Genomic DNA, 27,242 nt, shown 5'->3' with positions numbered 1-27,242 from the left:
AAGCCTACGTGTTTTAGTAAGCAGTCTTTTTACCTCTTAATCCTGCAGGACATTCACACCTGAACCCTCCAGCTGTGTTAATGCACGTTCCAATAGCACATGGAGCTGACAAACACTCATCTATGTCTTCATCGCAGAGGTCACCTTGCTTCCCTTCAGGGCAAACACAAAGGTACTTCCCACTACCAGCAGGGAAGTTAACATCAGTCACACACGAGCCTCTGTTCTGACAGCCACATGGCACCACATCGATCTATCAAAAGGCAGGAAAGAAAGACACATCTGAAGCAAAGCACAGTTTTTATTGTTTGTGTGTCTCTTTCTTTCATTCCTCTACCTCCACGTTGAAGGAGCTCTGGGCATTGCACTCGTCCGACAGTGTGAACCGAATAGAGCGACTCGATCCCTCCTCTATAAGCGTGGGGACCCTCCAGATGAGGAGACCGGCAGGGGAGAGGACAGCCCCACTTGGCCCTGCTTCCATCTGGAAGAGGAGCGCTGAGCCCTCGGGGTCAGACGCTGCAAACTGGAAGACAAAGTTTTCTCCTGCAAACGTCCTCAGGTTACTCTGAGGTTGGTGGAAGGTTGGTGGCTCGTTGACTGAAGACAGAAAACGCCGAGAAACAAAGTTAGAAAATGGGTCAACAGATAACCTTTTTTCCTCACTCGCCTCTAGTTAGGCTACTCTTAAATATATCCCATGCCTTTGCTGGAATTTTAACTAAATTCCACCCACACAAGTAGTGCTTTAGTCATTCAAACCTTCTTATTTACTCCTAGCCCTAAAGTTACTAGAGTTTGTGTTTTGATGTCCTGAAATAAACTCTTCCTTCCATGCACTTCTCTAAAGACTCGTAAGCACACATGTCAACTGCTGGAGGGTTTTTCAGCTCTTCTTTCCAAGCTGAGCTCCAGAGATCAGATCACATCCACTTCTGACATTACGCTCTTCTGACAGATGTTGAAAAGTAAGAACTCGATGATAATGTCAGGAAACACCTGCTCAGCATGACAGTAACATGTTAGGAAACTGAGCAGAGTACGCTCACTGATTAATGGGATTATTACTGTTACTGGATTCCTAACATAACCCGTGTAGAAAAGTGAAAAAAAAAAAAAAAAAAAAGTCTTGTTGTGGTCTGAAAATCCACTTTCATTTGGGCTGTGATTATCAGGTTTTTAAGATAAATAGATATGTTGCAATCAGTAAACTCTCTGCTTTGTCTAAATTGCTCAAATATGTTGACAACATTTGGAAATGTGGGTGGAACTGGCAATAGTAAAGGCTTCTCTTTAGTTCTGCCCACTGCACTGTTCCAAATGTTGCCCATGCATTTGACAAAACTGGCCCTCACACCTTACTATTTCAACCTACTTTCCAAACGTGACCAACGTATTTCTGCAATTTAGACCAAGTGGATAGAAATGGACCTACCTCCTTGCCAATAATGTTGCTAACATATTAGTACAATTAAGACCAAATGGATGGAACCACCTCTTACTCCATGCCAGTTAAACCCACTTTTCCAGATGTTGCCAACGTGTTTGTGCAATTTATATCAGGTGAATGAAACTTGCCCTTCATATAAGTTTGAACCACTTCACCAACTGTTACCAATGTATTTTTCGACTTGGACCAACTTGATGGAACCCTAACCCTTCCCCAACTTTATCCACTTTCCAAATGTTGCCTATGTATTTGTGCACATTTGTGCAATGCAGACAAAGTGTATGGACGTCACCCCTTCTGAGCTCTACCCACTTTTTCAGATGTTGCCAACATATTTGTGCAACTTGGGCCAAGTGGGTGGTGCTGCTCCTCTCTCTTCACCTTTCTGAATGTTGTCAACATATCTGAGCAATTTAGTCAATGCAGATGGAACTGGACGTCACCACTTGTCACTTCCACCCACTTTTCTGGATGTTGCCAACATATTTATGAAATTTAGACCTAGTAGATGGAACTGGCATATGATTCTGTACCTGTTCGTTTCACTCTTTCCAATGTTGTCAACACATTTGAGCAATTAGACGGTACTCACTCTCTTTTTTTGGAGGGGGTGACGAAAAAGGCTGATTTTCAGAAAATAAGCATGATAAATTAAAGCACAAAATCAATCCTCGCCCTTAGCCGTAGCCTCCTCTGATTACTTTGAATTGTCAAAAATGACAGAATCAAATGGACGGTGCTTGCTCTATCCTGCATCCAACCTGCCCAAACCTGTCTTATCTCATTGTAAATTAAATATGCATGGTGTACAATTGGATAAAACCAAGAAAAGCCTATTAAAGCTACATCATGTGTCATTTGTTGACATGCACAGCTATTCTAGCATTACTTTTAAATTGAAGTGTGTAAACAAGGATTATTTTTGTCCTGTGAAGCTGCTCTATTCACCCATTTGATTTTCCTCCTCTGTGCTTTCTCCTAGACTGGCTAAACGACAGGTCAGGGCTTGCTGGGAAACTCGAACCTGCACCTCTTTGATCTGCTCACGGTGACAAACAAGACCACAGTTGGACAGCTGAAACAGTGACAGACGACCGGGACCGCCACCGCTCTAATGGAGTAAGATAAACACTGTTTTCCATGTGAAGTCATCATTAGTGGGCAGCAAGCTGAGACGAGAACACCTCTAATACCTCGCTCTGTATGAGAATTTATGAACAAACCCAGGTGATAGCTGCAGATTTAGACCCTGATGTCAGAAAAATAAGCATGTCAAACCCTTCTCACTTCCCACTGCTCTGGCTTGGGATTTCTAACAGGTTGGGTAACTTATCAGCAGGGATTTACTCCTATTAAACATGAGTATGAGTATGAAGTCAACCAGCTGGCTCATCGAAAAATGTTAGTTTAGTGTGTCTAGATCTTCCAGACCAAATCTAGAACACTAGCTACCTAGATTTATCCACAGAAACCAATGGAAAGTCTCTGGGCAAATTGAGTATTGTCTAATATATCCCTGAATAATCCACCATATGTAGCTGGCTTTGTCTTTGACCATAGAGTATAAGAAAATGTGTATTTTATGTTTTAAAAAGTCTGTTTTCTGTATTAAAAGGATATCTCTGTAATTTGTCCCTACCTTGATTCACAGACCAGGTGAATCTGGAAGTGTCCGGGTCACAGAGGAGGCAAGGGCTGCTGGGATTGGGGTCTCCTTCCTTGAAACACATCCCGTCGATGTTGCACGTCTTCTCCTGCCAAGAAACATCAACAAGGTTGGAAGTAAGTCTACACATTTGTGTGCTGATATTGACAGTGTTGTTTTAAGATTTAAAGCAGCTCTCAAACTTTATTTTCAAGCTGTTCGTTTATATTACATTGTTTTCTGTGGAGAAGCCAGGTAAGTAAGAGGAAATCTGCTCCTAATACACATCATCTGCTTAAGAAAATTCAATTTAGTTCAGTTTGGCAAGCACATCCAAATCTCTGGTGTCCCTCAGCATGTGAGGTTTGTTTTAAAAGCTACAAGTTGTCCTGTCTCTGCTCCCATAAAACTAGTTCCAGTAACAACAGGACACTGTGTGTACTTTGTTTTTAATGGTTTGATTTTTAAATAACCAGCTGCTTCTTGCTGGGAGGACAGGAAGTCACACATGTCTCTGGTTTAGTCATTCAACCAGCTCCAAGTTATTAAGAGAGTAGATCCTGTAGCCATAGCAGAGTATAAAACACTCTACCAGACTTTTCCACTAAAGGCTTTACAGCTGTTAGCTAAATTTGTTTTGTTTCCCAATAAACAAATCAAGAGAGTCCATGGAAAGCAGTTCATAAATTGGTGTAATAAATCCCTAAATAAAAATGTTGGGATGGTTAAAGATTGTACAAATTATCAGCCTGACCATTTCTTTGACTTTTCTTGCTCAAACCAAACTGTGCTGGCTGTCTAAATTCAGACAAAAGATTTGTGACACAAGGAGACATTTTTAGACTGTTGCTGGCGATAGTTGCAGCAGTCAGAGCCGAGTTGTTGCAGCTTGAATCAAGCCATCTGATGCAGTCGCCTACGATTCAGCTTGTCAAGTCACAGACAGCTGGTTTGAGAATGTTGAAAAAGAGGTGCCACCATTGTTGCATCGTGCACGGCACATATAAACACAGAAATGCTTCACTAGTTCAGTCTTGTTTGGATGAAGATATCCGCTGAGAATCACTAATTTTCCGCAGACCAATCTAGTTCCTACAGCCTTTAATTCCCCATATTTGATCCCATAAAGTGCAGCATGTCTTGCTCATGAGCACAGCTGAAAAAAGGAGAGTGTTTTCAAAACTATACTTCTGTTTCCCCTTTTACAAATTGATTTGCATCTTGGAAATGATTAGGCCTACGTCTATCTTTTTATTTATTTACTTTCAAATTGAAACGTCCGTCTGTAAACTCTCCTGTCTCCTCTATTGCCTGCACATCCTCCTTAAATGCATGGCTGATAGAGGAGACAGGAGAGTTAAAAAAGATATAATCATATCCCTGTTGTACAGAAAGTTAGTGACTATGAGAGTCAATTCCTGCAAGTTCGCAGTGGTGTGACATGCACGGTTAAGCTGAGCTAGCTGGATTAGGGAATTTAACTGGACTACTGTCAAGTTAGCATTCAGTAAACTGGCTATATGTTAAATAGTGAAACAGTGGTCAACTCTATAGCTCTGCACCCTGTTGAAGTTGTCTTAAAAGTAGGTACTGTGACCATAAAGTCTTAAAAATGAAGTGGCATCAAAAACTGTGTTCACTTTTGTATGTGAGTTACCTTTAACTTACAGAGTCCTGAGCGTGATGCCTCACAGACTTGGCAAACGCCATCGTATATCGTCAGCACCTTAGCCTGGCTGTACTGGGAGCCATCATTGGTAACCTGATGCAGCAAAGAGACAGGATGACGCCAAACAGTGCTTATGACAAGACAGTCAACAACAGGAAAGACTTCTTATCAATCATTACTTTAATCTCCCAGCGTGCATATGGTTTGTCGTCCATCATGAAGTCTTCCGTATTGACCGCCGTGTTGCTCAGGGATGGGACAGTGCAGTCTAAAGCCTTGGAGCTGAGGAAGGTGGCTTTTGTTCTTTGCTTTTCTCCTGGAACCCAAACTCCGTTCATGTACTGGGGAGGCAGATCAACACAAGTCAGAAGAAATATTTGCGACTGCTACCCCCCTATCTGACTATAGTTCATGCTTTCCTCACCTTGAGTCTGGTGGCGTGGCAGCTGAGGTCTGGAGAGTCAATGAAGCCCAGGCCGAAAACTCGAATGTTTCGACAGTTGAAGGCTCGGATGTCACAAAGTCCACTGTTTTCCAAATCTGTTATCTCTACTGGCTGGGCTATCAAAGGAAAGATTGTTTGAGAGATGGCATGTTTGCAGCACTATAGTATGTCCTTGCATTACGGGTTTGTCAATTTTTAACCCATTTTAAAATGAGAAAACTTTCCCTAGATACTCACTGATGACAAGGCTGCAGTCGTAGAAGCTGTAGCTGGGATAACACTGGCATCCCCACTCTGTACACTCTCCATTTCCGTTGCAAAAGTTGGGGCAGCGCAGCGCTGTCACCACATCTTTTGCTGCTCCAGGTGGACCATTTATCTCCAAGGCTCTCTGGGTCCGATTCTCCAGCAGCCTTCTCTCACACTCATTCTCCAGATAGGGCAGCAGAGCCTCCTCCCAGCCCAGGTCATCTTTGAGCTGCAGATCCAGAATGCAAAGATCCACCGCTTCGTCCAGGCGGCGTCCAAGCAGCCCACGGCAAACTGTACCGACAGTTGAGTTGGCCAAAGCCATCTGGCATACCTCGAGAGCTTTGGCCGAGGTCAGGCCGCTTGGCGTTGGCCACTGAGGTTGCACCTCTGGTCGTGCTTCTGCCAAGTGATCCTCCGGAAAGAAGTAGGCAAAGTTTTCCAGATCGGCCTGGCTGAGACTCTGAGCTGCAAAGACTGGCTGGAATTCAAATGAAGCCTGCCTCTTTGGTCTTTCAACCGAAAGAAGATAATCCTTTCTGAACTCACCATCAAGCTCAAGATCACCATTTTTGTTGTCCTCGCTGTGAAACCAAAGGTGTCTCCTCTCCAAAGGATGGCTGTTTAACTCAGACATATCCACGATGCTCTCATCCTTTTCTGGACTCTTGATGTATTCCACTGTTGTGTCCATAGACGGAAACACAGATGTATAATCCACATTGTCGTATGCTATGCAGTCAGAGTGTGCAGAGGGGGTGTACAGGTTCCTCATCCCTCTGCCGGTCTGATGGATAGTGCTGTATTCCTTTTGGCAGGCACAGAAAGGCCTCCTGAACTCCTTCGTTGTCCTGGCTGGTTTCTTGTCAAATAAACTCTCACCAGAAGCTATCCTAGCAAACACACAATGGGGAAAACCACAGAAACAAAACAGCGCTTTGAAGAATCTACAATTTCAGGAAGATGAGGTCCAAACAAAGCATTCTACATCTGCAGACTGACCTCCAGTCCTCTATGAAGCGCTGCAGGTCATCTGGACCATAAGAGCTTCCGTTGGACCCTTGGAAATCATTGTTGCCATTGCGGTCGAAGGTGCCACAGAGGCCTTGTGTGTTGCTGTAGTCAACACTGGGCGCCCGGACGGATAAACTCATCCCCCAGTCATCAACATCAGCCCTGACAAAGGCTCCAGAGGGAAAGATCAACTACAGAAGGAGGAAGCAAGACCTAAAGGTTAACATAATCCAAGGAAAAAAACAAACCTTAAATAGCTGCACAAATCTGCACCATTGTCAAAATGTTAAGATACCTACGGTGACCTTCTTCCCCTGGTGGGACTCCATCACCCTGACTCGACTGCCCTCCCCATCACTGAGGTTCTTCAGGGTAAGCTGGGGCCTGGATTCCTGTGGTTGACCGTTGCACATATCGAAGACTGCAACCTTGTTCCCTTCTCGAACCGCAACGCCACAGTTGCATGCGACAGCGTAATGCCGACTCCCGCAGTCCCACTGGCGAGAGTGGACCTCAAACTCCCTGACAAGGCTCTGGTAGAGCAGGAAGGTGCCAGTCTGGTGGTTTTCATACCGCCTACATATGGAAGTTCATCAGTGTGGCGATTTAGTGCTACAAACCAATGCATTATCATTTCTCAGTCTTTATCACAGCCTTTTTGGATTGAAAATGGGCATGTAGGGTCAGGGTTTGTTTTCTTTAACACATGTTAATTATTTTATTTATGTAGATTTGGTATTTTGGGGCTTTATACTTTTACTGAAAGAGGAGGACAGTGGATAAAGTTGGAAGCAAGGATGAGGAAGTGGGGGAAGACATGTTGGAAATAAACCATTGCCCTTCCTGCTAGGCTATCGGCGTCCGATTTTTTTGGATGGTTTTGCGTATATTCTTATCCAGATGGTGGCGGTGGTGTCTAACAGTGGCAGTCAGCAACAAGATTGCTTGCCTTTTTCTGTGGTTAAGTTGATGCAATAACCTTAGATCTACCAAAAAACATTTTAGTTTTCTTTGAAATAAAAGAAACAGGAAGTCAGTACACTGCGTTTTAAGCCAGAAATCCCTAATGTTTTGAAGTTGGTCTTCCTGCACTATTCCCTGTTATGTCCTTTCCAAAATAAAGGCAAAAAGCCTCCAAAAATAAATCTTACAATGCAAAATACTTGAATTTTAAAATGGCATACTCTCAAAAAGGGGGTGGCAATTAATGTTTGAAAAAAATAAACATTTTGCAGCACTTCTAAATGAAATTCATATTTATGTTAAGAATATTATGCTTCAGTTTTTGTTGATGCCCAGGCAAAACTTTTGGCTCAAAACCATACAAGGATTGTCTCTTCACATTTCCATTTCTCTGCATTGGGAATAGAAGTTCTAGATGTTATTTATTTATTGTGTAAGAATAAATGACCACAGAACAGTTATCCATTTTGCCTCAGGAATTTTAAATACTATTTTTGGATCATTGTTCCCCAATTTTTAGACACCGTTTTTCATGGATTGGTGAATCTCTGCTAATCTTTACCTCTGAGAGACTCTGCCTCTCTAAAATGCTTCTTTTATACCCAGTCATGTAACTAACCTGTTGTCAATTAACCTAATTAGCTGAAAAATGCTCCTTGAACTGTTGCATTGGTACAACTTTCTTCTCCAGTCTTTTGTTGCCCTCTCCCTTATTTTTTCAGAGGGCTTACAAATTCAAAGTAAGCCAGTATTTTTAAAGAAATGGTAAAATGTCTGTTTTTCAACATCTGATATGCTCTTTAAGGTCTATTGTGAATAAAATATGGGTTTATGAGATTTGCAAATCATTGCATTCTGTTTTTATCCACTTTTTACACAGTGTCCCAACTTTTTTGGAACTGGGGCTGTAATAAAACTTTTTCAAATAGTCAAAAACAAGACTCTTCTCCTGTTGTTTGACTCAAACCTCCAACCTAAGCAGACTTTCTCTGACATCCTTTCGGACCACTAATAATAGTATCTTTGACTATCCATATCTGAGGTGTTTGACTGTACATAGTATTACGTAGATAGTTAAAGGCAAGGGGTCCAGGGGGGTCTCTTGTGTCTGTGTGATACCCTGAGGGCTGCGACAACATTGACGCCTTGGGAATTGGAACAGGCTGTCCAAAAGGAAGCCAAAATAACCACTTCTAGTCCGGTGATGAGCGATTAGAAGGTAATTTACCTGCCGTCCAGGGTAATGACATGTGGGTCAGTGAGGGAGTAGCAGATGGAAGTTGGGACGTCCTGGACTGTGACCTGGAGGCAAAGGTCAGGAGAACAAAGATTATCGGGGGTCCACCCAGTGACCCGCTGACCTTCGGCTTTGATGTTTTCACTAAACACAGATGGGAAACTCCTCTCCAACAAGCCCCCCAGAGACACAATGTCTGGAGTGCTGACATCATGCCTTACATAATGTAATAGGTAGGGTGGAAACAGCTAATGGCAGCGTGGTGCTGAGCTCTTTAAATATCATGTCAAGCCATCAAACAGGCACACTGTAGCCCCGAACCCCCACCCTGCCCTCCAGTTTCATAAGGCACTGTAGAACTGTGTGTATACATAAACAATACAACACAGAACCCTGAAATTACAGCTGATGAGGTGATGGTCTTTAATTAAAGCAATACTTAGAAAATTATACCACACTGCTGTCAGTTAATTTTGAACCCCTCCAGGACTCCTGGAGTCCCAAAGAGCCGCTAGAGTCTCCTCAGAAATTGCATTTCTGAGCAGCATCCCCTGCTTGGATGATATCTGATGAAGTCTGCCCACCAAGTGACCCTAATGTCAAGAATCCATATCACCAAATTACTTCTAAAGCATCCCCCAGTGCTGAAAAGGCCACTTTTTATTGAGTTAATGACCCCGAAGGAGCTGCAGAAGCTACTCAAGGATCCTTTTGTAATCTTCAGTTCATCCAAAATATGAACATATGGCTTCTTAGAGGCTCAGCAAGGGACACTGAGGAGATTGAGTGGGGCAAAACCCCAAAACAACGATCAACATTATGTTTTTTGCATAAAATTGTCCAACCAGTGATGCCAAATATCCTCACAAAGTAGATCTGGATTTTTTTATGATTGTCTTGCATGCCAATCGCAACACCAATTGCAAAGTCATTGCTTGGTATCGTATGATATCATACAGCAGGGGTATTCAATTATTTTTGAGTGGGGGCCACTTCCTGAAAAAGCATCTATATGAAGGGCCAGTGCTGTGAAAAGTATTTGCCCCCTTCCTGATTTCTTTCCTTACCCTAACCCAAGCCCTTTTGAATATTTGTCACACTTAAATGTTTCAGAACATAATTCATATATTAGACAAAGACAATCTGAGTAAATATGGACCCTATGTAAAAAAAAGCCATTGTTGCCTAAGCCTAACCACTGCTTGTGCCACCCAGATAAATGTTTTTATTCTTGAACATCCAAGGAATGTTACTTTAACTCACTTTCAGGGATGTTGGCATGTAGTTTCTCCACAGTCGAGGTGCGCTTGGTCCTGGCAGAACACCAACCAGACTCAGCCGGTTCCCGTCTCGTGTGAAATCAGTGACGGCGGTGACGAAGAAGGTGGCCCGGCCGCAGCTGCCCTCACTGCACGCGTTGGGCTGCAGCTCCACCTGGCAGACTGACAGCGCCACGTTCGAGGCCTCATGTCCGAGACTGTCTGTGGACGTCAACACAGCTGTGAGTTAGCGTTAAAGGATGACACGCAGCTGCTTACGGGACTGTAACGATGTCTTCATGGGGCAAGTCAGAGCAAAGGACACCATCTTCAACACCAACTAGACAGTCCTCTTTCAACACAGTCAAGGTGCATAAACAAGAAGTTAGAGCTTCAATAGCTAGTTACATTGATTCAAACTGGTGTTTTGGTCTCCATTGTCCAATTGAGGGGATGCTGAAAGATGCTAGCAACCATTTTGAGGGGAGAAACCTGGATTGGAAAACTCTTTCTGTTGTTTTATTTTTACAACAAGACCAATTTTCCAATTTTGTGTCCTCTTGCTGTGCTTTCTTCCTAATTCGAGCATTTATAAAGTTAGTTTTTGGTTTAAGGGATGTTAGGTTGGCTCTAATGGCGGTTTCTGAAAACTACTTTTCTGATTTATTTGCACTACATCGCTGAGGGATGCTTGGCTGCTTTGCTGTCTTTTGTGATAAAAATGTCTGACCTGGATCTTGGACACTAAGAGCCAGTGGGACGCCACACTGATGACCATGTTCGAGGCCATAGCAGGGGATCGGCACTGTGCTGTAGACCGTCACCTCGTGCTCTTTACTGTTTTCTGCGATTTGCAGGGAGTCTGGAGAAAACTGAGGAGACAGATGACATTAAAAGGCAATCTGGTGAACACTCTGCAAGGTTTTCTTTATTTCAAACAGCTCAGTTGCTTTTAGGTATTATTTATCTTAGTGTAGAAGAACATTTCTTACCCTCAATCCAGCGTAGAAACTTTCACTTTCTTTTGGAGCTGATCTGCCGTGGCTGGAGTTGGCTCTAAAAATCGACACACTGCAGGAGAACTGCAAAGGAAACATCACTTTAAGCTTCTCTTAAAGCATAATTAAGAGAAATGAAATGATAAAAGTATAGGTTGTTTGAAGATGACGTTACTTTTGAGTCCCTAAAGTAGTGACACATTCAGGCAAGAAAAAAAAAAAAGAAGCTTCAAAAGTTCACAAAGAAAATACAATCCTCCATACAAAGCCTGGAGGATCAGAGTCAGACAATGCTCCTATGCAATCTGTTTCAACCAAACAGTCCAGTTTGGCTCAGTGCAGTAAACCCTGATCTTGAATGTGTCTCCAAAGCTGATATCTGTCCATCTCCTTTTAGAGTTCTTGGTCATTTGGCCCAGCTCAACAACAAGAGTCTACCCTTTGCTCCCTTTATTTGGTACCGGTTTGGCTTTTTAAATGTGTATTAAATAAAGGAATCTGGCTCAACTGCAGGGGCCAGCTCCAGCCATCTTAAAGCGCTGATTAGTAGAACCAGCTCGTTTGTGAACAGCACATCATCACTTGGTTGCTCCATCCACTGGTTCTCAATGTGGGGTGTTTGCCCTCTTAGTGTCTTTCTAATGTTAAAATTATTTATTTGTGCCACTTTTAAACCCCTTTTTGTGCCAATTTTTCCACTATTATTTGCCACTTTTCATCAATTTGCACAACTTTTGATAATTTTTTCCACTTTCCATCTAATTTGCCACATTTTAACCCAATATCATCACTTTTACCAGTCAATTTTGGACACTTTAACACACTTTTTTGCCACTTGAATCCCATTCCACCACCTTTTCTGCACATTTCTTCCACTTGAAATACATTTTGGTCACTATGCCCTTTTAACACCCACTTTTTCCAATTTAAACCATATTTCACTATGTGTTAAACATATTTTACACATTTAACCCATTTCTTCAACTTTTCAGACATTTCTTGTCACTTTAAAACCCCTTCCACCACTTTTTTGCCTGTTTTGCTACTTTTAACCCATTTCTGCTACTTTTAAAATCCCATATCACCAACTTTTTCTGCCAATTTCTGCCAGTTTTCACCAGTTTTAATTCCGTTTTTAAGAAAATGTATTTACATACTTAAGATGGCTATATCCTATGGCATAAATGAATTCAAATGCTTTTTGTCTCTTTGATAAAAACGTATTATTCAGGTAAAAAAATAAAATATGGATGTCACAGCTTAATTTTTCTTCATTAGCTGTTACTAATTTTGCACTTATTGCTGTTATTTATGTTTGACAAAGTGGCTGTTGTTGGATGCACCTTCCCTAAGGTGGAAAGCATCGGGCAGGAAAAGCACACGTTCCTGCCTTTCCTATGCCTTTCCTATGTGATGCAGCAACAAACCCCAGAGCAGAGCAGGCATCAATAACAACAGGATGGCATTTATTATGAGGAGCTGGGGTGGAGGAAGGTTGCAAAAAGCAGCTAACAGAGAGAGCAGCAAAGAGGGATTGACTCTGTAGCCTGCCTATACTAACTAAAGGCATATGCTCGAATCAACAGATACGTCTCCTTTTATTGGGAAAACCAGCTTTATTATACTTTGAATGAGTCCAGATCTCAAGAAAAAAACCTTAAACTTCTTTATATCATGGACATTTGTCACATGTTTTCCCAGTAGTCATTTGATACCCACTGAAAATAAATGTAGTCTTTAATATCTTATTATTTTTAGGTAACATAACTACAAAAACTGATTCTTTCCTTTGATTTCAGTCCAGTCACTTTTCAGCAGAAACTTAAACAGCATGTTTGATTCTATTTACAAGACAAAGAGGGCTTTATATCTTATGCAACATGTGTTTGTTAGGCTTCGATGTGTGGCTGACACAGTATTTGTGATCCATCAAAACATTTCCCTGTGTAGCTCTCCTCTGATGCACGGCTCTAACAGCTTGGACATTTATCTCACTCTCATGGTTTAAATAAATGAAGACAACCTTCGACCTCGCTCAGCTGCTACATCAACACGTGTTAAAGATGGACTCTGCAACACAATCCAGACACAACTAACACAACCCAGCGGTCTGCAGGAAAGTTCTATGATGTCACTTTTAGGTTCAGTTTTTAGGTTTTAATAACTTTCCTGGAAATGAGAGCAGAATCTGGGTTTAACTGTGGGAAAATGAAGCTCTGCCGCAGAATGTCAAAGGAAATAATCCCAACAATTACTACTCACAAAGCTGAAAAGCAATCGAATATTCAAGTCTGCTCAGCTGTAAGACCGAAAATCTTTTAATGAGAAACCAAAGAGTGAGGAAACGTTGCCAAACTGTCGGCTCTCCACAAGCTTTTCACTACTTTCAGCTGCCACTCTACATCAACAGACAGATTATGGTGATTTCTTTGGATTTTTCCTGTTTTTCTTGCCAAGTGGAATTACCTTTTCATGCAGTAAAAGCAGCATGACAAGAAGAAATGTCTTAAAGTCTTAAAATCAGCTGCAAAACGCTCACACGTTTCGTTATTTGAAGATGGAAACCAAAGAGTGAGTACCCCAGATGAAGTAAAGGTGCACTCTATCTCCTCGCTCCTTTATCTTGAATTAAATCAACCACAGATAGCTGACAGACAAACCCAGACTCAAAGAGCATTCAAAGACTCTCTGTCTCTGATCTCTTTATCACCTAAAGGCTGCTGGTGAAGAGACGCAGATGATGGACATCTGACCGCCAACATGCATGAGGAATTACGGCTTCAAAGTCAGCACTCGTCATCAAAAAAAAAAAACACTGCCATAAGTTTTATTAAAGGTCAACCACAGCCGCGCAAGATGGGTCAATGAAGGACTCATTGGCAAGACTTAAGCTCAGCCTGAAACCACCCTCACTGAAACTTTCCGGCATCTGATCTGAATGCCCCCCTTTGAGGTCACCCATCCAACCGGGAGGAAAGATCTCGAAATCGCCAGAGGGATTATATAGAGCCTGTCTGGTCTGGATCCCCCAGAAGGAATTGGAAAATGTCGCTAGAGAGAGTGATGTGTTGGGTGACATGCTAAGCTTGCTGCCGCCTAAACCCGGCCCATGATAAATGGAAGATAGCGGATGGATGGACAGATTTAGACTTAAAGGGACATGAAAACACCATGGAAGGACGTAGAGCACTGATCATAAACTGGCGGCCCAGGGGCCAAATCAGGCCCCCAAAGCTTCCTGCCTGGCCCCCAGATGATTATTAAATTCAGATAAGCAGGAAAAGAAAATGTCTGCAGCTGTTAAATCCACCCCAAAAGCAATTAATAGTCAAATAGTTTTAGAATGACTTCATTTTGTATCTGTTTTTACAGAAATTCACTTGTCAGCCATTAATAGTAAATATTTTAAAAAATGTGTTAAAATGGGCAAAAAAGGTGGGATAAAGTAGTGAAAATGGGTTAAATTGGCAAAAATGAGCGATTGGCATCCAAATGGGTTGTAGAGTGGCACAAAGGGACAAAAACTTGCATGAAAAGTGCTGAAAAGAGGTTAAAATGTGGCAAACTATTAGTTTCAAAGGAATAAATGGGCAAAAAGTATATCAAAAAGGGGTTAAAAGTGGCAGAAATTGTGAAAAAAGAAATGAAAAGTGGTGAAATATGGATAAAGGAGTGTCACAAAAGGGATAAGACAGGCAGAAAAAGCGGTTTAAAGGAGTTAAAGAATGTCAAAAAATTGAGAGGCAAAAAGGGCATAAAGTATCAAAAATGGGTTAAAAGTGGTGGTGCAAAAGTAGCCAATGGCAAAGTAGTAAAAAGGGAGGAAAATGGGTGATAAAATAGCAAAAAGTGGCAAAATGGGTCAAAGGTGGCACAAAATGTTGCAGAAATGGCAGAATGAAGCAGCGAAGTAGTGAAAAGTGTGAAACATGAATTCATATTGGTGCTAAATCAAAATTGCTAAGGGCCCATTCTCCGGGATTTTCAGGAGCCTGGCCAATTCTGTAGGTCTACGGCATTGTAGATCGGGATTGATACTTACTGGTAATGCCTAAAAATGTCCTGTGTTTTGAAGGAAAATACTAATAAAATAATATGTTAATCAGAACAAAATACTGATTTAATTTTTCTTTATTTGGAAGTCCAGCCCCCAGAGACTCTCTCAAGACTAAACCTGGCCCTTGTGCAAATGTACTTGATGACCCCTGACATAGAGGGTTGGTATTTGAAAAGGCTTGCATGAGAGAGTCTATGATTCATGATCACTGAACATAATGCCACATTTGCAAGAATTCAAGCATAGGATGTATTGACAACCACAAACTTCAGAGAGAATCTTGACTGGTGTGACTTCAAGACCCACCACCAACTTGTGGTGCAGTTTGGACCTCAACTGTCCCAAAACTTGACATAACAAAGTAGAAAAGCCCTTCATAGGCTCTTAGACCTACTTTAGGGTCCAGACACACAACTTAAGAACCACTGCTATGAAGAATGATAGCAGGACAGATCACTATAAAAGGCCAGAATTTTCCTAATGCAAATGGGAATGCTATTGCCATTCGGAGTCAAAGTATGCTGGCCTTTTGCTTACTTTAATGATAGACATAGGCCCCTTAAATAAGACCAAAATAGCCAGGCGATGTCATGAGGCTGACTTCAAACTGGAACTGTATTGTATGCAAAATTTGTGCGATTAACTTCAACATGTAAAATTTGTGCAGCTTTCTCTGATAGTTAAGGCTGACTTCCACAGATTTCACTATGAGGATATAATGGAGAAGATTAAATAAGAAGCATGTGGACCGCGGCTTTCCCAACCTGCAACTGATTTTCCTTCCCCACCCTCCTCTTGCCTTCTCTTTACGGCACACGCTGCCTCTCCGCCTGCACGTTTTAATGGCTGAACTCAGGCAAAGAGAGGTCAGGGTGATCCATGGCTTACGCCGCATCTCGAGAGGTCAAACCCTCCACATGTGCACCCCAAAAAAACAAAAAAACCTTGTCTGGCAGGAATTACCGTTTCTCCGAGCCTGAAGTGAACGCCATCCATCTCCACCAGAGAGAAGGGCTTCAGCGTGGATTCCTGCCTGATCTCGGCCTTCATGCTGTGGCCGATGTGTCTCGCCCAAACCACCTGGAAGCCCAGGAGCTGGCTCCAAGGCGGGGGGACGAAGGAGCACCTCAGGTGGATACTGTGGCCAACAAGCTCTGTGGTGATCACCGGCCGGGACGGAAGGGACGGGACAGCAGCTGGAAACACAGAAGAAAGCAAAAATCTGAAACAAGCTTGTTTGGGGTTTTAGTCTTAAATTTGGACTGATTTTCTCCATGCAACATTTAATATTTGGGCCTTTGATCAATCAAATCAAAAGAAAGAATTGTCGTTGAAGTACATGATTTTCCCATAGCTTTGAAAACATTTAACAGATCTCTTAGGTGGTCTTAGGCCCCGTTTACACAACAATGTTTTCGAGTGAAAATGCAACAGTTTTGTAGTGTTATGGCTGTCCGTTTACACGGTAATGGCATTTTGCTGCCTGAAAATGGAACTTTTTGGAAACGAGCTTTAGAGTGGAAGTTTTTCAAAACACCCTCATCTCTGTCTCCGTGTAAACAGGGAAACCGGCACTTTCTAAAAACGGACATGCGCACTGTGGCTGCAATATATATGCAATATATATCCATGCGTGAGTAGGCTTATAATGCATGTGTGGATGGGAAGCCCAAAACAAAACAAAGATGGCTGACACCAGTGTACTGTTCATGCTCCTCACTCTTTTGAATTTAACTGTACTTCTCCAACAAAGTGTTGATTTACTTCACCATCACTTGGATCAGCGGAGACGTATTTCGTGCCTGCACCAGATTCTGACTCAACCCATACGCCGTCGTAGGGCAGGTCGAAGGTGATATTGGATATTGCAAAATCACACCGCCATTTACTGGCCTGGCATGTATACTCCATCATTTTTGGTGTTTCCTGCAGTCTTGTGTGAACAGAGATCATTTTGAAAACATTGCCGTCTGAATGTGGACTTTTTTGGAAACGAAAACAGAAAACAAAGCAAAACGTTGTGTAAATTGGGCCTTAGGGAGCTTCAGAATGGGGAAGAACAGAGATTAAAGTGACTTTGAATGTGGAATGGTTGTTGGTGCCAAACAGGATGGTCTGAGTATTTCAGAAACTGCTGATCTACTTGGATTTTTACACACAACCATCTCTAGGGTTTACGGAGAATGATCTGAGCTGTTAGTGGCAGTTGTGTGAACGAAAAATGTCTTATTAATTCAGAGGTCAAAGGAGAATGGATTCAAGATGACAGAAAGGCAACAGAAACTCAACCACTCATAACAACCAAGGCATGTAGAATACCCTCTCTGAATGCACAACAAGAGAAACCTTGAAGCAGATGGCTACAGCAGTAGAAGACCACACGAGGTGCCACTTCTATGAACAGGAAACTGAGGCTAAAATTCACACAGGCTCACCAAAACTGGACAATAGAAGATTTGAAAAACATTGCCTGGTCTGATGAGTCTCATTCATTGTATCAACGGTTCAGACTGGTGGTGGTATAATGGCGTGGAGGATATTTTCTTGGGCCCCTTAGTACCTGTCCTTGATCATGTCCATCTCTTTATGACCACAGTGTACCCATCTTTTGATGGCTACCTCCTGCAGGATAATGCACCATGTCCCAAAGCTCAAAAGAAAGCAGACGTCCTCACCTTTGCATCGTCCGTTGACTTCGACTTCACCTGGTGGGCACAGCCGTGGTCCCAAATCTGGAGCCACTGAAACACGAAACTGAGCTGATATCATCCAAATAAAGCATTGCATACTTGCAGAGAGTTGTTTAATTTCATAAATCAATCAGGAAACTTTGAACTTCTGTGCTCACCTTTGGCGCAGTATCCCATGCACCCCTGCGTGGGCTGCAGGAAGTAGATCATGAACTCGCCGCAGTTCCGCACCGTGACGGGGATCCTGAAGAGGCAACAGTCTTTGGCGCTGCCATGGAAAAACTGCCAGGTGGCGCAGGCGGAGAGCTGTCGGACCTCGCCAGGTCGAGGCAGGCGGGCATCCTTCAGGGAGAGCCACACCGGAGCCTGAGTGCCACAGCGGTTCATCTGCAGGGACAGAAACAGTCATTACCTGCAGCGAGGGGGTTATTTTACTTCACACCTGGGCTGAAGGTGCTGATTAAACCCTCAGCTGTCTGTTTGGAGATGTCAGAAAAAGACTGATTTTATTTTTCTGCAGTTCTCCAATGAGTCTGACACTCAAAAGGCAAGTCTGACCTCGACGCAGGTGGTCGGCATCTCCGCAGGCTTGTTGTTGATCCTGAATCGGTACCATCCCGGAGACAGCGAGTGGTCACAGATCAGATCCTGGATGGCCGTGTTCTGGATCTCCGTGGAGTCAAAGTCAACGCTGCGATAGGGATTACGCAGGATCCGATGGCCTCCTGGGTAACACTCTGGAGCTGGAACAAAAACAGAAAGAAGATGTCAGACTTTATCCAGACATAGGAAACTTTTGATGCTTTTCAGATCAGGAAAACCTGGATTTAGACCAGCATTAAGTAATTTTTGAACGCTTAGCTCTTCCTGAGAGATTATTGTTTTCTAAGCCTAAATCTCCACCTCTTACTTTGTCATCTAAAAATCCAGATGTGTCAATTTAATAAAGAGGAAATGAAAAATGAAGACCCTCAGGCGGTGATCGGATGAGGAGTTTTACTCCAGTCTTTGTGTTTGACGTGGTCCTGCTGTCGGCAGAGCAGACGAGTCAGGGTTAGACTAAACAAAAGCTACTCCAGCTGTCCTGGGAAATAGGAAGTTTTCTTTCTGTGTAGTCATCTTTTATTGCTAAAAGTGGATGTTTATGTTTCTAAACGGCCAATTCTAGAGTTATAAACTATCTAAAAGTCCTTATCAGTGGGTGTTAACTGAATTTGATCTGATGTTTTTGGCTTTGTCTTTGTTTTTGGTTGTTTGGATTGCATTATTATTATAGCTTTATCTGTCAGCAAGACTGAAAAGTTCCAAATGGAAGCTAAAGCATGGGTCATATTGACAAATTTAGCATTAGCTGGATGCTTGGTTCTCAACTGGTGGGTCAGGACCTAAGAGTGGATTGCAGCGGGGCCTTGTCTACTCTGAGGTTGTCAAAATTAGATCTTTTAAAATCCTGAGTAGGAACATAATGTAAGACGACCAACTAGGGCCACCCTTAAAGATAAAAAAATAAAGAGGGTCTACTAATTTTTGAGAAAAGTCAACAGTTCTTAGAGAAAAAGAGAATTTTTTTGAAGTTACCGAAAAAAAAAGAAATTTCCAAGTTTAAAAAGTTTTAAATTTTGACCCTATAAACCCGACATTTCAACTTTTTAAATTAATATATTTCCAACATTGTAAAAATCAAAAATTTACAAGACACCAAACTAAAATATTGGTTGAATAACCCCAGTTTACTTATGTGTCTCTTCTAATTCCAGATTATAACGATAATGTGATAATTCTGGACTAAAATCACAAGTGCTAAGAAATATAATTTCATTAGGCTCCCAACTGAATGCAAACTCTTTCACATGGTCTGATTTTATTCCATGCAATCAGCTATTTTCCACTTTAAAAATTCCAATTTTTGGCTCATATAAATAAACGTCTTTTAAAGTTTTTCTATGTAAATTTCAGACTTTTTAAACGTAAAAATTTTGAGTATTGTCTCATAATTTAACAGATCCTCTTTTTTTTTTTTTTTTTAAGAGAGGCCCCTGATAATGGATAGTTATACGAAGATGCTTTGGGGAGAACCTATTGAATAAGTAGGCCCATTATGTTGGGATTTTGTCGCTAAAAACAATTAGACGTTGGTCCAAGGCTGGACAGGATTTTCATGGTTCCATCACACCCCATAAGATGTTATTTAAGGAAACACTGGATACGGTCTCAGGGTGCTGAGCATCACCTCTAGCACAAACCTGGAAGTGCCTTTTTCAGATCATTTCTCCCTCATTATGAGAAATTGATCTATGAAAAGCAAATGTTGATTTTTCGTTTAGTAAGTACGCCTTATGAGGTTGAACAAAGTCCTCAAGAGCCAAGCATTGGAAATGGGCAGTGCCAAGCTGTGCTGGTCTTAACTTCCTGTAAATCAGGGGTGTCCAAACTTTTTTCACTGAGGGCCACATACGGAAATATATATAACGATGTTGGGGCCACTTTAATATCCACGAGGTAAGATGTATGACATTGATCATGTCAGAAGCAGAATAAAGGAGGAGCTGGGGTGGAGGAGGGTTGCAACAGCAGCTTGCCGAGAGAGTCATGGCCAGGCAAGAGCAGTTTAAATGAGAGCATGAGAGCAAATCAGCTGTCCCTTCAACTAAACCCCGCCCATTGCTGTCACCTCGTTCTCCTGCAATGACACTGAAAAGGAACAAGCGTATCAGATTGAAACTCTGCAAGGAGGAACCACAGACATGGAATCTAGATGATCTGTTTTGCAATATGCAGCAATAAAATGGAGTCGAAATGACAGAAACTTGTCTGATGATCTGAAATCTACAGCAGCCAATGAACTTACAAATTACTACCTGCCTCCATTAGCTGAGCTAATGGCAAGAAGTAGCTCGTAAAAGGTGTGAAGATTACGACCTAAATTGTCTCTTCATTCTGTCAGCCGGTGTTTAAGATGTGAGCGGGAAGGATTGTTTCGCCCTCAGAGGTTATCTAAATTACTAAGAATAACAGACATTCCTGTGAGCCTCACGCCTCTCTAAACTCGCCGCGGGAAAAAGCCAATGGCGCATGACGGGCCTCTGCAGCTGGAGGCTAAAACAACCGGGGGAACTATTTAAGCAGAACATAGGGTTTTCCACACAAACACCCCTTCAAAAGCACCAAATCTGGGAAGTGAAATAGGTCAGCAGAGGCTGAAAGAAAAAAGACTGAGCCCGTCTTTCAGTTCAAGCGCACAAACTGGTTTCCTCTTTGTTGTTTGGGTTGGACTGAGTGACGTCAGGGAGAACAAACAGAAAGGGTTTTTAGGGTCTTAAAGATCTGAATGGAGCAGGAGAAGTTACTGCCAAAACAAGGTGGAACAGGCAGGTCTGCATGTTGAAAAGAGGACTGTTGTTTACATCACTGCCTGTCTGCGTGTGCTTCTTGTCTGGAAGCTCCTCTGAAGAGATCCGAGGTCACAGGTTGTCCAAACAAGCAGGTTTTAAGGCAGGAGGACAATCGGCGAGACGTTAACCGCCGGCTAAACTCGTCCAATTGTCATCTTAATGAGTTTACAGAGCCGGAGGGGAGGCTGAGCTAATGAAGTGGCCCCCAGGGGGGATGAGATCCCACAGAGAGGGAGGTCTGAAGCTGCCCAGATGTGCAGAGACGGAGGTGAATTTAGGAGAGTGTGGTGTTAACAAAATGGAGGTTAGGGGAGGTTTTCCCAGAGGGCTTATCACTCAGCATGAAAACACAAAGAGGTATGGGTCTGGACGAGATCTGCACAGGCTAAAAGCTCATTATCAACAATTATTACTTATTACTGCATCAATAGATCTTCATTTAAGAGCTGCAGCTGGAGAGTAGGTTTAGTATATTCTACATATCTTAAAGCCTCAATAACTCATCTCTTTATGCAAGAATATCATAAATGCCATGTTTTTACGATGTTTATTCCTTAGTGAGATGGATAAGCGGCATTAAATCTTTAAACAGGAAAAAAATTTAAAAGTAGGGTTATTTTCATTATAGATGGGCACACTGAACTAAACAAAAAGGAAAGTAATGTTAGAATTCTTAGCTAGGCAATAATGTGCATAAATGTCAGGATTAAAGTAGAAGAAACTGAGACAAAAAAAGAAGAATTATTGTGAAAAGAGAAAAATTGAAGAAAAGTGGCTTAAATGGATTAAAAGTAGCAAAAATGGACAAAAAGTGGTAAAAAGAAGTTGCAGAAACGGGCAGAAAGTGGCAATAATGGGGGAAAAGCTGCAAAAATCAATGCAAAAAATGGGCTAAAGGTGGCAACTATGGCTGAAGAGCAACTGAAATGGGTTAAATCAGCAAAAATGGTCACGAAATGGAAAAAAGTAAAGGCAAAAGCTAAGTGACCATGTGGGCATAAAGTGTCAAAAAAGTGGCATCAATGGGCAAAAATGGGTGAAAACTGGGGACAAATGGGCAAAAAGTGGCAAAAATTACTGAAGAGCAGTTAAAATGGGTTTAAATAAGCAAAAATTGACACGAAATGGCAAAAGGTGGCTAAAGAAGGCAAAAGTTGCAAAACAATGTTGCAGAAATTGGGGATCAAGTTCCAAAAAAAGTGCAAAAATAGGGGAAAAGTGACAAAAATTGGTAAAGTGGCCAAATGGGCATAATGTGGCAAAAAAGTGGCATTAATAGATTAAAATTGGTACAAAGTGACAAAATATGGAAAAAAAAATGCAAAAAAAAAAAAAAAAAGGGCAAAAGGTGGCAAAAATGACTGAAGAGCAGATAAAATGGGTTTAATTCAGCAAAAATGGGCAAGAAATGGAAAAAGGTGGCTAAAGTAGGCAAAAGTTGTAAAATAGTGTGGCAGTAATGGAAAAAAATGTTGCAACAAGCAGCAAAGTATGGGTTTAAAGTTGCAAAAACATGTTGCAGTAATGGATGGAAAATTTGGTTTAAAAGTACCCAAAATAAATAATTCTAACATCAGAACCCAATAATAGTCGACACACTTTTCAGCTCTAACATGAAGTAACTGTTAGCCAGCTTGATAGCACCAATGCTACTGATCCAACATACATCAATAAATCACAGCTGAGGAGGGCCCACTATGTCAGTTTTTTAAGTGCACAGCCGACTCTGTGGGCGGGTCTGGCTAAAGGCATGCCAGGTAAAAAGAAAACCATGATGAAAATGCCAATTTCTCATTTATTGGTTTGATTTTCATTTTTGTTTTTGTGAATTTTTTGAGAAAAAGAAAGTGTCATTACAGGCAGCATCTCTGATGCCTCCCCAGTAGCTGCCTGATCCAGGCTAAAGTATTTTAACAAGCGTTCGATGAATTACCATGAAATTTGGTCCAGACGCTTCGACTCCCAAGAGGATGACCACTTGACCTTTCCTCTGACTGAACCATCAGTGATGCATACAAAACTTCAAAAAAATCTGGATGTTTGGAGGATAAACTGTCCCAGTTTGGCCAACTTAATCCCCTTGCGTCTGTGCACATCTTCCTCCAAGTACATCCTAAAACTAAAACTTGTAGGTGTAAAATTTAAGCACATTCCTCCTGACTTAACTGATTCACTGACTTTCTTCTGTTGTAGAACATTTATACTGACGTTTTTATTTTTATTTAAGTAAGTCTAGTTTTATTTAAGCATCCTCAGGCATATTAAAGATGCATCATCACATAAAGTCAAACTTGTTGTGATTTGTCTTCTCACCACTTTGAGCCTTTGCAGTCTAAACAGTGATTTAACATGTTATTCAGTGGGAGAGGACTGAGTTTTACAGCACAACATAACATTTTACTGATGAAGAACTGGGCGGTCAGTGGTTTTAAAGGTTTTTTAAGTACCAGGGGTCAGAATAAGACGAAGCAGTAATGTTTAAAGCGCTCTCTTTCTGCAGGTTCACCCTCTCCGGTCTGTTGTTTTTGGGTCAACTGGACTGAATGTGTGTGTGGAGTTACAGGATTCGCAGTAGACTTTGTTTTGGCTCAGAAATGTCTGGTATTCTTGTTGCAAAGCTTCGTGAGCAACCTCAGCATGGCGTTTTACGACAGCCCGCCTTAAAGTTTACGACTGCAAGCTTTGATGTGCTGCTGGACGTCCCGGAGACGAAGATATGAGCGAGAGGGAGGACTGACCAACGGAGCATCTTTATATCTGACTCAGATTAGATACTTTTGGGCCTTTAATTCTGCAGGATTTCAGGAGGGTTTGGCTCACATTTGATATTTTTTAACCTTGACTCTTAGCCCTAATAATCAGGACTTATATTCTTCTTTTTGTTTGTTCAGTTGTTTAAGGCTCCAGCATTTTCAGCCTGTGTGTAAACAGCCAAGCAGCAGCTGTAACAATAAAATAAACCCAACTTTTTAAAAAGTTTGGCCACTAGAATATCCTGATGGAAGCGGTCTGAGTAAACAACCAGAAAAAGGAGTTTTTGGATCGATTACAGCGGCATTTTCACGAACATAACTCTCAGCTTGCGTTTATGAGTCTGTCCATGTTAACAGCTGTTTTTTAACTCATTGCTAACAGCATTTTAGTTTGAAACACCCACTGCTTTATCTCCTTCAAATGAGCTCCATTTAGAGGTGATAATTAGTTTATAACCTGCCTAAAACACCTCTGATAATGGACAAGAAACCCAGCGATCTGTGTCAGTGATGGGGCTTTTACTATAATACATCTTTTCAGAGAACCTGAAATGATGCCCTGAGGAACTCCTTCAATATAAAGTCAGGACTACAATTAATAGCAGCTGAAGAGCTTGGGTCTTTTGAAGGTTGTGATGCCGTTCGGGCTGTGATGGTCCAGTTAAGAGGAGTTAGAGGATCTGTTTGTGTTGGTATGGTGGGTGGTGAGAGCTAGCACGGAGTGAGGTAGCTCTAGGATGCCAGAGCTCACCAGCTAGCCTTCTTGAGGGAGTAGAAGTTCCCGCTTGACAAGAAGTTCCCAAACTTTTCAGCCCACAACCCCCAAAATAAAAGTGCCAGAGACCAGGGACCCCCGCTGTACCTGAAGGACGTTGGACACAACCATTTACATCCAAGAATAGGCATGTGCAGACTAGGCTGTCCATAAGGGGGCATAAAAAGGAGAACTTTCTGGGGCCCTGCAAAACTGGGAGATCATGGTGGTCAGGAAAATTATGGTCCATTGTAAAGTTAAGTTGCGATATGTTTTACCTGAATAATAGCCTCTCTTATCAAAGCAACAAGTAGTTTTGTTTTAAATTGATTTGGTGGTAACAGGTGTGAAAAGTGGCAGACATTGGCCTTAAAGTGATAGAATTGGATGGAAAATGAGGTGAAATGGGATTTAAAAGTGGCAGAAATTGATTCATATTGGCAAATATTGGATACAAGTGGCAAAACAAAGACAACAAGTAGCTGAAATGGTTTAAAGTGGCAATAACTGGTATAAAACGTGGTAGAAGGGGCTAACAGTGACAATACTGGCTTAAAAGCAGCAGAATTTGGTGGAAAGGATGGCAAAATGAGAATAAAAAGTATCAAAAACTGTTGGGAAAAGTGATAGAAACTGGTTGAAATCTGGCAAACTTGGTGTAAAGTGGCAAAAATTAGTAGGAAGTGGTAAAAGTGGATGCAAATTGTGCCAGATTGATGGAAAGTGGCGAATAATAGTGGCAAAATTAGGAGTGACTTTTTTTTCTTGTTCTTGAAATATTCAGTTATTTCATGAAGTACAAATTCGACAAGCTTTGGAATGTATGGAATATTGTTTATAGATTTCTTGACAGTAAGGGTTTATCATGTGAGGCTTGGACTGGTGTAGAGATTTGAGTTTAGGGCTTTTGTTTTATGTTTGGTTTCATTGTTTGTATTACTTTTCTTTTTCCTTAAGAAATGTGCCATTTGACATCGTGTATAGTTTTTTTCTTTCTAAAAAGGACAATAAAGATATGTTAAAAAAAAGATACTGGTAAAATTGTGTGGGAAAAGCGGTTAAAAAGTTGCACAAATAAATACTTTCAATAACTGTTTGACACTTTTCAGCTCCAGAATGAGGGAACTGTTAGCCAGGATGCTAGCATCACCAGCTTTATCATCAATAAATCAGAACTGGGGAGGACCCATTATCTGGATTTGTTAGGGGTCCAGGTCTGTGTGCAGACTTACTTTTTATGGATTTTCAAACATTATTTTGATTTTAGCACAAATCTCACCAAATGACAATGTTTTTGTTCTACATTTAAGAAATTTTATGCACATATTTTCATAAAAATGGGTCATGTATACAATTTCAAATCATTACAATGTTTTTTAAGGCATCTTTTGACCCCCTCTAAGTGTCTTGTGACTGCCTAGGGGGTCCTGACCAGTGTTAATTTTGACAGCACTTTTTAATTTAGTTTTAGTTATAGTCTTTTGCCAAAAATATCTTTTAGTTTTAGTCATAATTTAGTCATCTAGTTTTAGTCTGGTTTTAGTTGACGAAACTTCCCAACATTTTAGTCGACGAAATTTACAGTAAATTTAGTCGACTAATTGGATCTCTCCCCAACACGCAGCAAAAGCAGTTGTGATTGGATCTCCCCCGTATCTCGTCCCACCTTTCCACACAGCCAAAGTAGCTGTGATTGGATATATGCCTAACTTGCCCCTACTTTCTACATGACGAAATTAGGTCTCTTTGGATAAAGTCTGTCAAACATTTTCGTCTCGTTTTTATTTGTTGACTAAAATGTCAGTTAATTGTTTAGTTTTTGTCCATGTGCACTTGTTCTTATTAGTTACTGTCTTGTTTTCGTCAGGGGAAAAAAGGCTATTAACAAAAACTATAACGAAAATAATTAGTCAACAAAATTAACACTGGTCCTGACCCCCACGTTAAAAATCAAACTTTCAAGGACCAGAGATAGTGCCATGAGGAACTCCTTCATTAGTGAAATAGCTGCACTTAACCTGACTACAACATCATGTTCTAATATACATGAGCTACAAATAATATATTTGTTGAGTTCAATCTGACGATATTTCTGCATCTGTAGCTACTTATAATGTTCTAACCGGGTTTAGAAATGCTAATGAGCCCTGAGTGTTTCAGCAGGGAAGAAAAATCTTGTGTTCATGAGTTTTTGAGGACGTTATGGGGCAATTATTGAATTTTACTACACTTTCAACTCTTGATTTGCATTTCTTTTCTTGTGTTTAAGGTTCTGATCCTGCAACTGAGACAGAACCAGCCTCTGCAAGCTTCAGAGGTCCCATCAACATTCATGGTTGGAGTTGAGATTCTCCCAATTCTGTGAGCATGACGAAAGATCAGTTTCCAAAGTAGCTCCTTCAGTAACTTTAAATCAGTTTTTATTGTTGCCTGACAGATTTATAGACCACTAAATACTTCTACCCAAGTACATTTCAATTCAAGTAACTAGACTTCTCAAGTGCCCTATTCTTGAGCTCTTCCAGAGCCTTTGTGGAGCCCTAACCTTTGTTTCCCTATTATTCTGTTGCTGTTTATCTGTGAGCTTTTGCTTTTGTCTGTCCATCTAACCTGTGGACATGCAGAGCCTCAAGAGCCAAGTCTGCAGAGCTCTTCACTTAGAGCAGG

The 27,242-nt window shown here is 41.5% G+C and overlaps 1 protein-coding gene across 1 annotated transcript in view; it reads right to left on the bottom strand.

Annotated features, from left to right (window-relative positions):
* si:ch211-246m6.5 (von Willebrand factor D and EGF domain-containing protein) overlaps nucleotides 1-27,242 on the bottom strand; it is a 44,830-nt gene that overhangs the window by 17,182 nt on the left and 406 nt on the right. The window contains exons 2-18 of the mRNA XM_041781900.1: nucleotides 18,235-18,419; nucleotides 17,835-18,063; nucleotides 17,662-17,727; nucleotides 15,950-16,182; nucleotides 10,924-11,013; nucleotides 10,662-10,803; nucleotides 9,936-10,153; nucleotides 8,664-8,737; nucleotides 6,772-7,048; nucleotides 6,461-6,663; nucleotides 5,447-6,351; nucleotides 5,189-5,325; nucleotides 4,944-5,105; nucleotides 4,753-4,857; nucleotides 3,090-3,204; nucleotides 338-600; nucleotides 34-253 (exon numbers count right to left, since the gene is read on the bottom strand). Coding sequence (XP_041637834.1) covers nucleotides 34-253; nucleotides 338-600; nucleotides 3,090-3,204; nucleotides 4,753-4,857; nucleotides 4,944-5,105; nucleotides 5,189-5,325; nucleotides 5,447-6,351; nucleotides 6,461-6,663; nucleotides 6,772-7,048; nucleotides 8,664-8,737; nucleotides 9,936-10,153; nucleotides 10,662-10,803; nucleotides 10,924-11,013; nucleotides 15,950-16,182; nucleotides 17,662-17,727; nucleotides 17,835-18,063; nucleotides 18,235-18,419 — 3,624 coding nt within the window. The remainder of the gene's footprint in view (nucleotides 1-33; nucleotides 254-337; nucleotides 601-3,089; nucleotides 3,205-4,752; nucleotides 4,858-4,943; nucleotides 5,106-5,188; nucleotides 5,326-5,446; nucleotides 6,352-6,460; nucleotides 6,664-6,771; nucleotides 7,049-8,663; nucleotides 8,738-9,935; nucleotides 10,154-10,661; nucleotides 10,804-10,923; nucleotides 11,014-15,949; nucleotides 16,183-17,661; nucleotides 17,728-17,834; nucleotides 18,064-18,234; nucleotides 18,420-27,242) is intronic.

This window comes from Cheilinus undulatus, linkage group 24 (assembly GCF_018320785.1).
Source record: "Cheilinus undulatus linkage group 24, ASM1832078v1, whole genome shotgun sequence".
Lineage (NCBI taxonomy): Eukaryota > Metazoa > Chordata > Actinopteri > Labriformes > Labridae > Cheilinus > Cheilinus undulatus.
Note: the sequence above shows the minus strand (reverse complement) of the source record. Positions and strands in the feature narration are given on the sequence as shown.